Below are 12,502 nucleotides of genomic sequence, written 5' to 3' on the forward strand. Positions count from 1 at the left end.
AAGAAACGCCGTACACAGGTAAAATGTAAGGATAGATATTCTCAGGGTAAATGTGAAGCATATGGAGACTATGTGTTTCTAAACCAAGAGAATCTTTTAAAGTATGAGCATATCATCACACCTGGAAAAGTGACTTACACGTAGTAGGTTCTTTGTGTGCTGAAAAATTTGATCAGTCCTTGTCTCACAATGTTGATTAAGAGGAGAGCCAATAATTTACTTAGAAATCAATTTATTCACAAAGTTATTGAGTTCCTACTGTGAATCAGAGTGAGAAACTGACAAAGTACAATTTAAATAATGTGTACAATGGTATAGAAAGACAATAATAGGAGCAATACTTTGCCAAGAAAATGAAAGGCTGGGTCTTGAAGGAGAAGTAGAATTCATTCTGGACGGAAATAGAGAGAGGCATTTTAGAAAGGCAATAGCAAACTCCATAGTAAGTAAGGGTGAAAAAGCATTGGTCAGTCTCAGACTGCATAGTTTAGGGACTGAAGCAAGGCTCTGGTGAAAGGCAAGAGATTAACCTGGAGATGCAAGTTGGGAGTCACTCAGTGGTGGGTCTTCAGAACTTTATCCTGTAGCCATGGGGAACATTCAAAGATATTTAGGATTGGCCAAGGTTTGCTTTAGAAATAATATGAAGGATGCGTTCAAGAGGAGAAAAATTTGGGTCAGAACACTGGTTAGTTAAAAGGCTGTTATTAAGTTAAATCATAAATAATTTCCAACATCCAACCATTTTTGATCCAAAAAAACTGTCAATTTCATATAGGTCAAACTGACTCACTAACCAGGAAGACAAGGGCACAAAGACTGGAGAGACCGGGTAAAATAAAAGAGATACATAGGAAAGAAAATAGACATGAAATGAATGAGCCACTGGCTGCTGGGCCAGAGTAAGTTGCAGAAATTAGGTGTGACAGAAAGGCAAAGTTTTCTGAGAATGATGGAGCGAATCATTGAGTGTTTGTAAGGGAAATAGGGCTCAATGGAGAGGAGTGGTTTAGAGAGTGCAACAGGGAACCATACCATGCTTCCAAGCTCCCAGGTCTTCCAATGTTACCTTGCGGTGCCTCATTTCTTCAGTTCCTCCTCCTTCTCCTCCTCCTCTTTCTTCTTTTTTAATGTTTATTTATTTTTGAGAGACACAGCATGAGCAGGGGAGGGACAGAGAGAGAGGGGAACAGAGAATCTGAAGCGGGCTCCATGCTGACGTGGTTCAAACCCACAAACCATGACCTGAGCCAAAACCAAGAGTGGGGCACTCAACTGACTGAGTCACCCAGGCACCCCTTCTGTTCTTTCTTTTTAAAAATGGTTTTTAAAAATAATCTCTACACCCAATATGAGGCTTAAATTTACAACCCCAGATCAAGAGTCACATGCTCCACTGACTGACCCAGCCAGGTACCCCATCAGTTCCTTCTTTTTCTGTTACTTGACATTGGACAAACATGATATTCAAATGCCTACAGTTGTATCTTTTCCTCAAGTTAAGCCAACAAATAACGCAACCCCAAGTACTTTACTTAGTTAAAGCAGGCTTCCAAACAATAAACTATGTAGTATAAGAGCAGGAAGAAAAAACCTAGGGGTCCAGTAGTTAGGCATCCAATCTAACTGGATTGATTATTCTTTACAAAGGCACACAGGCGATTCTGAAAGGCTCAGAAAATAAATAGAAAATCCTGTGCTTTTTTCTCTACTCTGACCTCAACTCTGACCACTCTTCCAGAGCCACAATATTTCTATTACAAGTGCCATTAAACTTCTATTTGTGCTGAAATAGATATTGGCCAAAGTGTTTATTTGGTTTGCAAAGAAGACATATCTTTTTATTGTCCTTCAAATAATACTGCCTTCCTAAAACAGAAATTATATATTTGCTTAACACAGTCAGGAATTGGAGAACTACATGTCTGTAATAAAGAGAATTACATCTTATGTAATTTATGCTACATGAAATGGGCATGCTGTTTAAAATGATCTTAACTAAACCTTTGAGAAAAAAATACCTAAGGAACACAATAAAAAATACTGACTAAGGAAACACTGGATTTCATTTATTTCTTCTTTTCTTGTAATACTTTTTTTGGTAAGAATTTAATTTTTCAGCCATTTCTTATAAGAGAATTACTAACAAATGTATACAGAGGAAATATTTCTTTCTTAGTAGTTTTTATTGAATCCAGTGAATTTAAGCTATTATTTGTAGAACATTGCTCAGCTATTATTTGGAGAATCCAGTGAATTTAAGCTATTATTTGGAGAATCCTATTTAATCGTTCCACAAATACTTAACTGTCCATGACCTATGTGTCAGGCACTGTGGTAGCTGGTGGAGACAGAGTGGTAAGGACAACTAGGCATGAAACTTGTAGCCTAGAGATAGCAACAAATATTAAACAATACTCACAAAAGTGACTTTTGTTTCCAAGCTACAATGAGCTCTTGAAAAAAAAATAGTGGGTATCACATAGTGGGGGACCAGTCCTAGTCAATATTCAGAATATTCTCTGAAGAAGTGATATTCCAAGTTGAGATCTGAAGGACAAGTAGGAATCAGCCAGATGATGAGGGAATTGGAAGAGCATTCTAGGCGGAGGAAGCTTCAAGTGCAAAGGCCCTGAGGTAGGAAGGAGGATGATGCTATTCATGATATTCACAGATGGCTAGTGTGGTCTCAACAGGCAAAGCTGGAGTTGCAGACAGAGGCTAGATCAAAAAGGACCTTTGAGGTCATGTGAAGAATTATGGTCTGTCCTAGGAGTAACAGAAAGTCACTGAAAGCTAGAAAGTGGTAGAATTGGATTTACCTACACCAATCATTTGAGTCCAGTGGGGTTTTTCTTTTTTTAAGTTTATTTTTTATTTTTTTATTTTTATTTTTTTGAGTTGAGGAGGGGCAGAGAGGGAGGGAGAAAGAGAATTCCAAGCTGGGCTGGCAGCACGAAGCCTGATGTGGGGCTTGATCCCACAAATCATGAGATCATGACCTCAGCAGAAATCAAGAGTTGGACACTTAACCGGATGAGCCATCCAGGCACCCTCGAAGCAGTGAGTTTTCATTCAGCATTTAACAAGTGGTATGATAGCTGCTCTATGGATTTAGAAGTCGTATTAGGTGTGGTCTCTACTCAAGTAATATATGGTGTGAAACTATAGGAGGAAATAGAAGGCGGGTCAAAGCTTGGAGGCAGAAATGAAGCAGTCTTGGGAAGATAAGATCTAAAATATTTTTGTTTAGTTGGCTACAGCTAAGCAAATTGATGTATAGATTTTTGGTTCTGCTTTTCTATAAAATGTTCAAGGAACAGTCATCTGACAAAAGGGATCATCATCAATGATTCTGTCCACTGAAACCCTCTGTCTGTTCACAGATCAGGCACCACACAAACAACTATGCATCCAGCTCCACCTCCTTACCCCACCAGTGCTCCTCAACCTTGATGTGGAGTGACCAGTTGGAAAGGTGAGATGTAGAAGCTGTCTAGATTACAGTATAGCCTTCCCCTGTCTCTGTTCTGATCTGCATTCATGCTACGAGGACGAAATATCCCTAAGAATTAAAGTGCAGTTTAAGCACACACATCTGACTAAGGAGGACTAGATTCCTTAGAGGAGCTGTTGCTGTTTTTACAACTTCACTTAAATTTCCTCCAACTAAGAACTTTCTGAGACTGGTTCCAGGCTGATCTTGTGACTAGTCAACTCTCATGCAGTAAAAGAGCCTGCATGTCACTGATTTTTCACACTAAGAACACCCTCTAGGAGTATTTTAAGGCTAAGCCACTCTGTTTTCATTAGACATCAGAACTCAGTGTGCTCGCCACATGGTTAGCACACCCCTGCTTGCCCTTTTGAATAGATTTATTTTGTATAAAACACGTACTTCAAAGAATGGATACTCTAGAAAGCAGATCATAATGCCGAATACAATGTATAGTCAGTCATATTAAATTTCAAGCATTAGCTTCCTTCCTAAAACACCTTATTACAATATTTCAATATTTCTGACTATAGGGTTAAATGAATGAATAATCTTCTGGGTATTACTCCATTATGTGATCTTTTTTGTTTTAATGAAAGAATGTGAAAAGTTTTAATTTTTTTTTTCAAACATAGCACACTTGGCTTTTCAAATAAGTTGAACTCGCTATTGTAATGGAAAGTCAGCACGTTCATTTTATTTCATTCCCTGGGGGAGGCTGGGTACAATGACTCCATCATTCCATGTAAGTTGTTAGGATGGATATGGACATTTAAGCAGCTCAAAGTCTTTGGCCATTTGTTCTCTCATGGCTGAAGTTACTGAAAGGTAATCACTTCTGTTCCTCAGGGGAAGATCAAAATGTGTTTTCCAATAGAGATATAGTGTGCAACAATGCCTAAAGTATACCAATAAGCTGGTTCATTCTGGAATGTAGCTTCAAAGTCAATAAAGTTTTTATTCAACTCATCTTCATCGTCCTACAGCCTTTCCTTAAATATCTGCATGTAATACATCTATTCTGGGCACTTTTTTTTGCCATAAATGCAGAATTCTTTGGAAAATAAGTGAAGGGAAAAGAAGGGAGATCCCCAGTTCCCATCTCTTTATTAGTAGGCTCACTCTAATTTCATTTTTAATTTTTTAAAGTAAATCCCATTGTCCTTTCCCTTCATTATGAAAATAAACCAAGCTTTTTATAGAAGCTTAGAAAAACACAGAAAATTAAAAAGAAAAGCAGCTTGCTAAACTTTACTTCCACTCCTCAGGAAAAATTCGCCATCATTTTAGTAAATTTCTTTCTCATCTTTTCCCCTGTCCTTTTCTTGATTTTGTTTTATATACTTAGGATAATATTACATGTGCTCTACCATACTTGGTTTTTTTTTTTTTACCATATCTTGTTTTTATCTAACTTAACATAAAATAAACATTCTCCAGACTATTTACAAATTATTTTAAAAGTAATTTTAATATTTATGGTAGTCTATTGAAAGGTACACTGTAGTTTACTTATCATAATCTGTGTTCAAATTTGGCCCCACAATGAATAGAATTATCTCATTACCTAAAGACTGAAATATAGTTTTAAAAAAATTTGTGATTGTTTTATCATAACTATACTTTCAGAAATAATTAATATGCCAATTTTAATATTCTTTAAAGATGCACATAGTCTGACTGCTTTTCAAAAAAATTATAAAGGTTTAGAATTTCATCAGCAATGTGGTAGAGTTTCTGCTTTACTTCATCCTAACCAGCACTGTATATTATTTTAAAACATACACACGCGTACACACACACACACACACACACACACACACACACAAATACTTTGTTGGTTTGATAGGAGAAAAAATGTATTTCATGGTTATTTAGATTTGCATTCATCCTTTTTAGGGTATTTCATATCTTTTTAGGGTATTGTTAGACACTGTGACTTGTTTTTACAACAAGATTATTCAATGTGACTACAACTGATACAGTGTTATGATTTAATTATTCTACTGGATTTATAAACTTGGGAACCAGAAAAATTTCTCATAAAAGGCATATACTTAGCATAATTAAATCATTCAGAAGCTTAAGTGATCCAAAATCCCAGAGTTATTTAAATTGCTTTTATTTACAAAACACACATGTAACTACTTCAAATAGGAATGTTTCATGCAGAGTGAGTGACTCTGCAGCCCACCAAGATACAATTATGGAAACATTTGTAAAGGTTGTGTGACCTACAAAATAAACTTCCTAAATATTTTTTAATAACTCAAAAAAAAAGAATGTTTCAAAGTCTAAGTATTTCTCACTTATACCCTCTCTTCATGCCAGACAAAAACAGTCCCCTTACCCATGCTTATTACATCTTTCTCTCTCTATTCTAACAGATAATGAAAGAACGGAGCTGAACTTTTTATTGAAATTCCTGCTTCCCTGAGTTTGTGTATTTCTTCCCACCTGAGAAGGAGAATTTATGTTTGATTTGGATTATTCATTTTCGTCTTTAAAAAAAAAATTAATGTTTTTTTGTCGTCAGTAATACCCACTGAAACCAGGTTTATTATCGTAAAATGTGCCTGTGAGTGCTAAATTGCATCCTGGAACTGGATTTTGGGTACATATTTAAGAAGTTGAGCCTGATTTCACAGAGAATGATTGGTGAAAAAGTGAGAAAATGAAAAACCCATTTTTCAGTGTTCCCCCAACTTCAAGTCATTGCCTGAGTCCCAACCAGTATGGACGTCTTTACATTTTATGGTAGTTTTGATTTGATGAGTTTGGAAAATCAGTGTAAGTTTTCAAAAGTGAAAAGTCAACATTTTGAGGGCAGGAATTCAATTACTAGGACATAAACTTTAATGAGATAGAAGAAGGTGCCAAATGGAGGCAGGAGAGCACCATGGCAAAAGATATTTATGCCAAATGTGTGATGAATGTGTTGGAGATGTTGTGTTCCTCTGCACTAAGCTTGGAACTAAAAGTCCTTAGGTCTGTATTCTGGTTATATGTCACTTTGTAACTCAGGAATCAGCTTAAGTGCTATTTCTCTGTCTTTGAAGATTAAAAGGAGTGGGTGCAGCTAAGGGCTCTTCTAAGGTGTCACAGAAAACAACAGTGAGGCTACATGATTAACCATTGTGTTAGAGCAATAAAAAATCCGGGCATAGCCTTTTGATTTACCACTATCGGTTCAGGATTTCTTAAAATTTCTTCCCAGGTGACATACAAAAGGCAAATTAGTAAGTGATATAGCTACCAAATATCAAATTTTGTTACTTTTTATGAAATAAAGGAATCTATTTTGTCTGAATTGAAATTAGAAATTCTATGAGCTTTTAAAAAATACTTTTGAAGGGCACCTGGGTGGCTCAGTTGTTTAAGCATCTGACTCTTGATTTCAGCTCAGGGCATGATCTCGCGGTTTATGAGTTCGAGCCCTGCGTTAAGCTCTGTGCTGATATGGAGTCTGCTTGGGATTCTTTCTGTCTCCCTCTTTCTTTGCACCCCCTCTGCCCTGTGCTTTGTGAGTCTTTCTCTCTCTCAAAATAAATAAATAAACTAAAAAAAAAAAAACAAACACTTCTGAGTCACTGAATATCTTTCAGCTTATGTCCTTACCTGCTTGTAAATTCAACCAGTCTTTCTCTCGTACTTTCTTTCCCCCTCTCTTCCTCTTTCCCTTCCCCCCTCATTCACTCAGTTCAAAACATATTTATTGAGTGTCCCTCCTTTAGCCACTGTGCTAAGGATTATGATTTCACCTACTAAGACATCTAAGAAAGCCACGATAAAATGTATCAGCAGTTTTGCCATAGGAGCCTATACTGTGACTCCATTGTCCTCTCTGTCAATTAGATTAAACCAAAGCAGTGAGTCATTCCTTTAAATAGTTAAACCAGTTGTGGATTAGCTGTAAAACACAATTATTTTCATTCAAACTTGTATTTTAAATGGCTTTATGTAACTTGCTGTACACACAGAGAAAAATACAAAATTATTTTATTTTTGCAAAAGAGGCCCAAGTTTACAGAGGGCTTGCCCAATGTCTCAATGGGTAAGTAAGAATTTAGATCCAACTGTAAATTCTTTGATTACAAGTTTATTGTTCTTCGTACAGTAGAGTGGGATGTGAGATTGGTTTCCATGATATTCCATTTACAAGACAATAATAGAAGCATGGGTTTTGGAATCAAACTTGGATTTAAATCTGGCTGTGCCACGCACTAGCTCTGTGAGCTTGAGAAATTTAATTAATTTCATTGAATCTCAATGAATTAATCTACAAATTAAAGATAATGATACTTACCTGTAATGGGGTTATTGTGATAATGTATGTAAAGTGAGCCTTACACAGTAGATACTCAACAAGTATTAACTGTGATTAATTCTTTATCCAGACTTATCTCCAGCTATAGAATATGAGTTCTCAGTTTCAACTATACAAACTGGTTTCCTGACTACATAGGTTTAAATGTCATGGACAGAATCAACTTCAAATCTCTTGGTGCTATTCTTGTTTATAATACTTCACGATTATTTTTCCCCATGCAAAACCTACCCATCTCCCATATGTGCAATCTCACCTTGTCCTTAGGCCTTGAAATTTAAGTTTCTTTGTTCTCTTCCTATCCCACTCTGAAGTTATATAGTGTTCATTTTGATGATTTCTATATTATCCTTGAAATATTTTCATTATATATGTCTTTTCCCCTTAACAAAATTCTATTTCATGGTGGACGGGATCCTTTTCTTACATTTTCTCCATAGGTCTCTTAACACTAGTGCAGTATTTGACACCAAGAAAGATGGGCCTTAATTGGTAAATTCTCAACAAAGGCAACGTTTACGTACAATATTAGCAGTTGCAAATTTAAATGAATGTTATGGAAAGAAAGCTCTTTGTTTCCATGTTGCTATTCAACTCGGGAAATTTTATGTTAAACTTTCCTGATTTAAAAACGCTGCATCCAGGGGCTCCTGGGTGGTTCAGTTGGTTGAGCATCTGACTCCTGGTTTCCATTCAGGTTGTGATGCCACTGTCATGGAATCAGCCCCGCGTCAGGCTCCATGCTGAGTGTGGAACCTGCTTAAGATTCTCTGTCTCTCTCTCTCTCTCTCTCTTTCTCTCTCTCTCTGTCTCTCTCCCTTTTTCTCTCTCTCCCTCTGCCTCTCCCTTGCTTGCACACTCTACTCTCCCCCCCCCCCCACAAAGCTACATCCAGGCAGAATAATCACATGCAGTTTAATACAATAATGTTTAGTAAAATGCTATATGTGAAAGTCATCAAGTAATAAAATGATTGGAAAAGTTTGAAAAATCACGACTATTTGGTAAAGAGTTCTCACACAATTAGAAATGATTTCTGTCAAATTAGTTTGAAATCTAATGGAGAGATGATATATGCCAGTGTAAAATACTTTTGGTACTTTCATTTTTAATCCACAGAAATATATCCATTTCATACTAAATTCACCCTAAATAAGTTCTGTAACAGATGTTCTCAAATATTCTGGATCATGATTTAGCAACACACTTACTGACTTTTAGCAAGGGCTTTCATCTTCCTTTTTAGAATTATCTGCCAGAAACATGGATTCTCATAATTATGTAATGAGATTACGCTGAGAATAGAATTAGCCTTCAGAATAAAATAAATTTCTGCCAAAGAGGTCACGTGTGGAGAAATGGGGCTTGATCTACAGTTTTATTGTAATTATAGTACCTACTGTGAAGCTCTGTGGAAAACATATGCAAACAAACCTGTGATGTTAAAATGCTTTACAGGTGACTTGTATAGACTTGGTTCCTGACTACGTATAATATATTCTGTGTAATTTTAGACCTATGACGTTTGCTTTGGAACAATGAACTCGTGCCTACGCCCGCCTCCATCCTATTGCAGAACCAGTGCTTTAGTACAGCACCACTGCAGCCCAGTGTGAAACAAACAAACAAACAAACAAACAAAAATGAGCAAACACCCAGCTCTTCTGCTCCAGAAGGGGTTGGGCTGGGTAGTCTGAAGAGGAATGGCGTAGGGCCAGGGTGAGCTACGGAAACAGGGCATGTTAGGATTAGATGACTGGGCTTCCATCAGAAGCTATGTTTATCCAAATTCTCCCAAGGAAGGAGGAGAAAATTAGAGTCATTATCTTTTATATGTAAATGTGTATATGTGTCTTATAGCTATAAGGGGACTTTGGTCCATAAAAGATATGAAAATTCAGTAAGAGTTGAATTAATCCACATTTTTACTGTCTATAAGAATGGTTTTTAAAAATGAAATAAATAATAAAACCCAGGTTATAAAGGAACTATATAAACCAAGAGAACAAAAGTTTTTTTCAACATTCTCAGTAGTTGGAAGGACATTCAAAAGAAATGTATTGTAAAGACAATGGTAATTATTCAGGTACTTTAAACATCTGTATAAAATATACCTAGCTTGATATACTCTTAATTACTATCATTACTTAAATGTTTAATTGTTGTCCTAAAAATATTTGTGCTTATATTTTTCATTAATCTAGACTTTTACTGAATATTTTGTTAATTCAAAATATCTCTAAGCTCATCCATGGATAAAAATGTGGCTGCATTTCATTCAGGTTCTAAGGCTTTTCTTTTTCATTATCTGAAGTTCCTTTTTATATAAAAATAGTTTGTACAAAATGTATTTTTAAGAGCTTTTATAGTTTGTTTAACAAAACTCCCAATCACATTGTAAGCTCCTTGTGGGCAGGACCCGTGTTTTATGTATCTCTTGTATCTACAGAGCCTAGCACAGAGCAAAGCTCATAGAATTTACTCAATAAAAACTTGATGGAGAGGCTAAGTGACGAGACTGCAATCTGTGTAAGTAATGCTTAGGACAACTAGGTATGCACACTATGGGTAAGGGTGACATTTAGCGGACAGTTGTTTCTCCATTTACTTTTCCTCTTTGATGTTATGCCATTCAAAAATAATTAATCCCAATATAGGTAACATATAGTGTTATATTAGTTTCAGGTGTACAATATAGTGATTCAACAATTCTATATATTACTCCATGCTCATTATTTTAAGTGTACTCTTAATCCCATTGACTTGTTTCACCCATCCCCTCACCTACCCCTCTGGTAACCACAGTTTGTTCTCTATAGTTAAAAGTCTATGTTATGCCATTTGAGGTAGTCTTTAAATCTGAGTGATACAAGGGAGTCTTATATTTCTTGAAGAAAACAACTATAAATATTTAAAAATATTTATTTATTTTATTTTTGAGACAGAGAGAGAGAGAGAGAGAGAGAAAGAATCTGAAGCAGGCTCCAGGCTCTAAGCTGTCAGCACAGAGCCTGACAAAGGGCTCAAACTCATGAACTGCAAGATCATGACCTGAGCCAAAGTCAGGTGCTTAACTGACTGAGCCACCCAGGTGCCCTGAAAACAACTGTAAATATTTGTTGAGTGTAGAATTATTACTTTTAGAAAAAGAATAAATAAGATAAATATAAGCCTGCATTTAAAATAACTTGTCTTGGGGTGCTTGGATTGCTCAGTCGGTTGAGCATCCGACTTTGGCTCAGGTCATGATCTTGGGGTTCTTGAGTTCAAGTCCCACATTGGGCTCTCTGCTGTCAGTACAGAGCCCACTTCAGATCTTCTGTCCCCCTCTCTTTCTCTATGCAGCCCCTGCTGGTGCGGGGGAGGGGTAGAGAAAAGGAGAGAGAAAGAATCCCAAGCAGGCTTCAAGTTGTCAGCAGGGGAGCCCAATGTGGGACTCAAACTCACAAACTGTGAGTTCATGACCTGAGCCACCCATGTGTCCCAAAATAACTTGCCTTCTAGTTAACTATGTCATTTCTTACCGTGGTACAGGAGCTGAATTTTAACTTTGTATTTTGAGATATATAGCCTGTGGAATAAAGAGTATAATTTACACATATGAGGATCTAAAAAATTTTCATCTTGTGAATTCTTTGAACAAAGTATAGTGCTATTTATTTATTTATTGGAAATAAGTACACCAGAGCCTAAGCAAATGAATAACAATCTTTAGTCGCTTTCTTAATGAAAGTTAAGTAGTTAATGTTTTCTTAATGAAAGTTAAGTTAACTTACTAATGAAAGTAGTTGCCGATTATGGTTTTTATCAGTTTATTGATTTAACTTACAACTTAAATGTTAAATCCCTTTAAATGCTTTAAAAATGGACTAGAAATATTTGTGCAGCATTGTCTTGAGTAAATAATTTTTAAAAATGCAGGTGTACAGAAAAAATTGAAGCACTGAAATACTATGGCACAGGAAGGGAAGAAAAAATTACACACTAAGAAAACACAATGCCTTTGGGGCACCTGGGTGGCTTAGTCAGTTGAGCATCTGACTTTTGACTTTGGCTCAAGTTATGATTCCAGGGTCATTGATCGGAGCCTCGCACTGGGCTCCACGTTGAGTTTGGCACCTGCTTAAGATTCTTTCTCTCTCTCTCTCTCTCCCACTTCCCCTCTCCCCCTTTCTCATGCTATCTCAAATTAAAAAGAAAAAAAGAAAGGAAAACACAGTCCACTAAAGATACAGGATTAAACCAAACAGAGACTACTAATAGAAATTCAGGAATAAAAGAGAGGATTATAAATTTGTTACAAGATTGGACAAAGTATGATTTAGTAATATGTGCTCCAAAAACACTTGCTGACTGCTGGGTTGGTGGTAGTGGGTGATAATGCTTCTGGTAGTTGTGAAGAATAAGAGATATTCAAGCAACATTAAGTGAACATTATACCAAGAAAATAAACAGAGAATGGGGAAAAGACAGTAATATATTCTTAGTAAGACTTTGGAATAAAAGAAAACAAATGGCTGAGTTAACCTCCTTTCTATAAGTTTTGTTTTGTTTTCATTTTATTTCTTTTAGAGAGTGAGAGGGAGCGTGAGCTAAGCAGAGGGGTAGAGGGAGAATCTATTTTTTTTAATGTTTATTTATTTAAAAATTTTTTTTTCAAAGTTTATTTATTTTTGGGA

At 36.2% G+C, this 12,502-nt stretch overlaps 1 protein-coding gene across 9 annotated transcripts in view; it reads left to right on the plus strand.

The window, feature by feature from the left end:
• Nucleotides 1-12,502, plus strand: part of PTGER3 (prostaglandin E receptor 3) — a 181,463-nt gene that overhangs the window by 71,522 nt on the left and 97,439 nt on the right. For 5 of the 9 annotated variants that reach the window (XM_047085634.1, XM_047085631.1, XM_047085635.1 and 2 more), the window contains one exon: nt 3,387-3,478. The exons of 3 other annotated variants lie outside the window; for them this stretch is intronic. In XM_047085634.1, coding sequence (XP_046941590.1) covers nt 3,387-3,478 — 92 coding nt within the window. Of the gene's footprint in view, nt 1-3,386; nt 3,479-5,883; nt 6,835-12,502 lie in introns of those variants that run through there. One more of the 9 variants, XM_047085638.1, reaches the window with a different exon arrangement.

The sequence above is a fragment of the Lynx rufus genome, unplaced genomic scaffold, assembly GCF_022079265.1.
Source record: "Lynx rufus isolate CCGP_SWC_20201006 ecotype Redwood Valley unplaced genomic scaffold, mLynRuf1.p SCAF_2, whole genome shotgun sequence".
NCBI classification, from domain to species: Eukaryota; Metazoa; Chordata; class Mammalia; order Carnivora; family Felidae; genus Lynx; species Lynx rufus.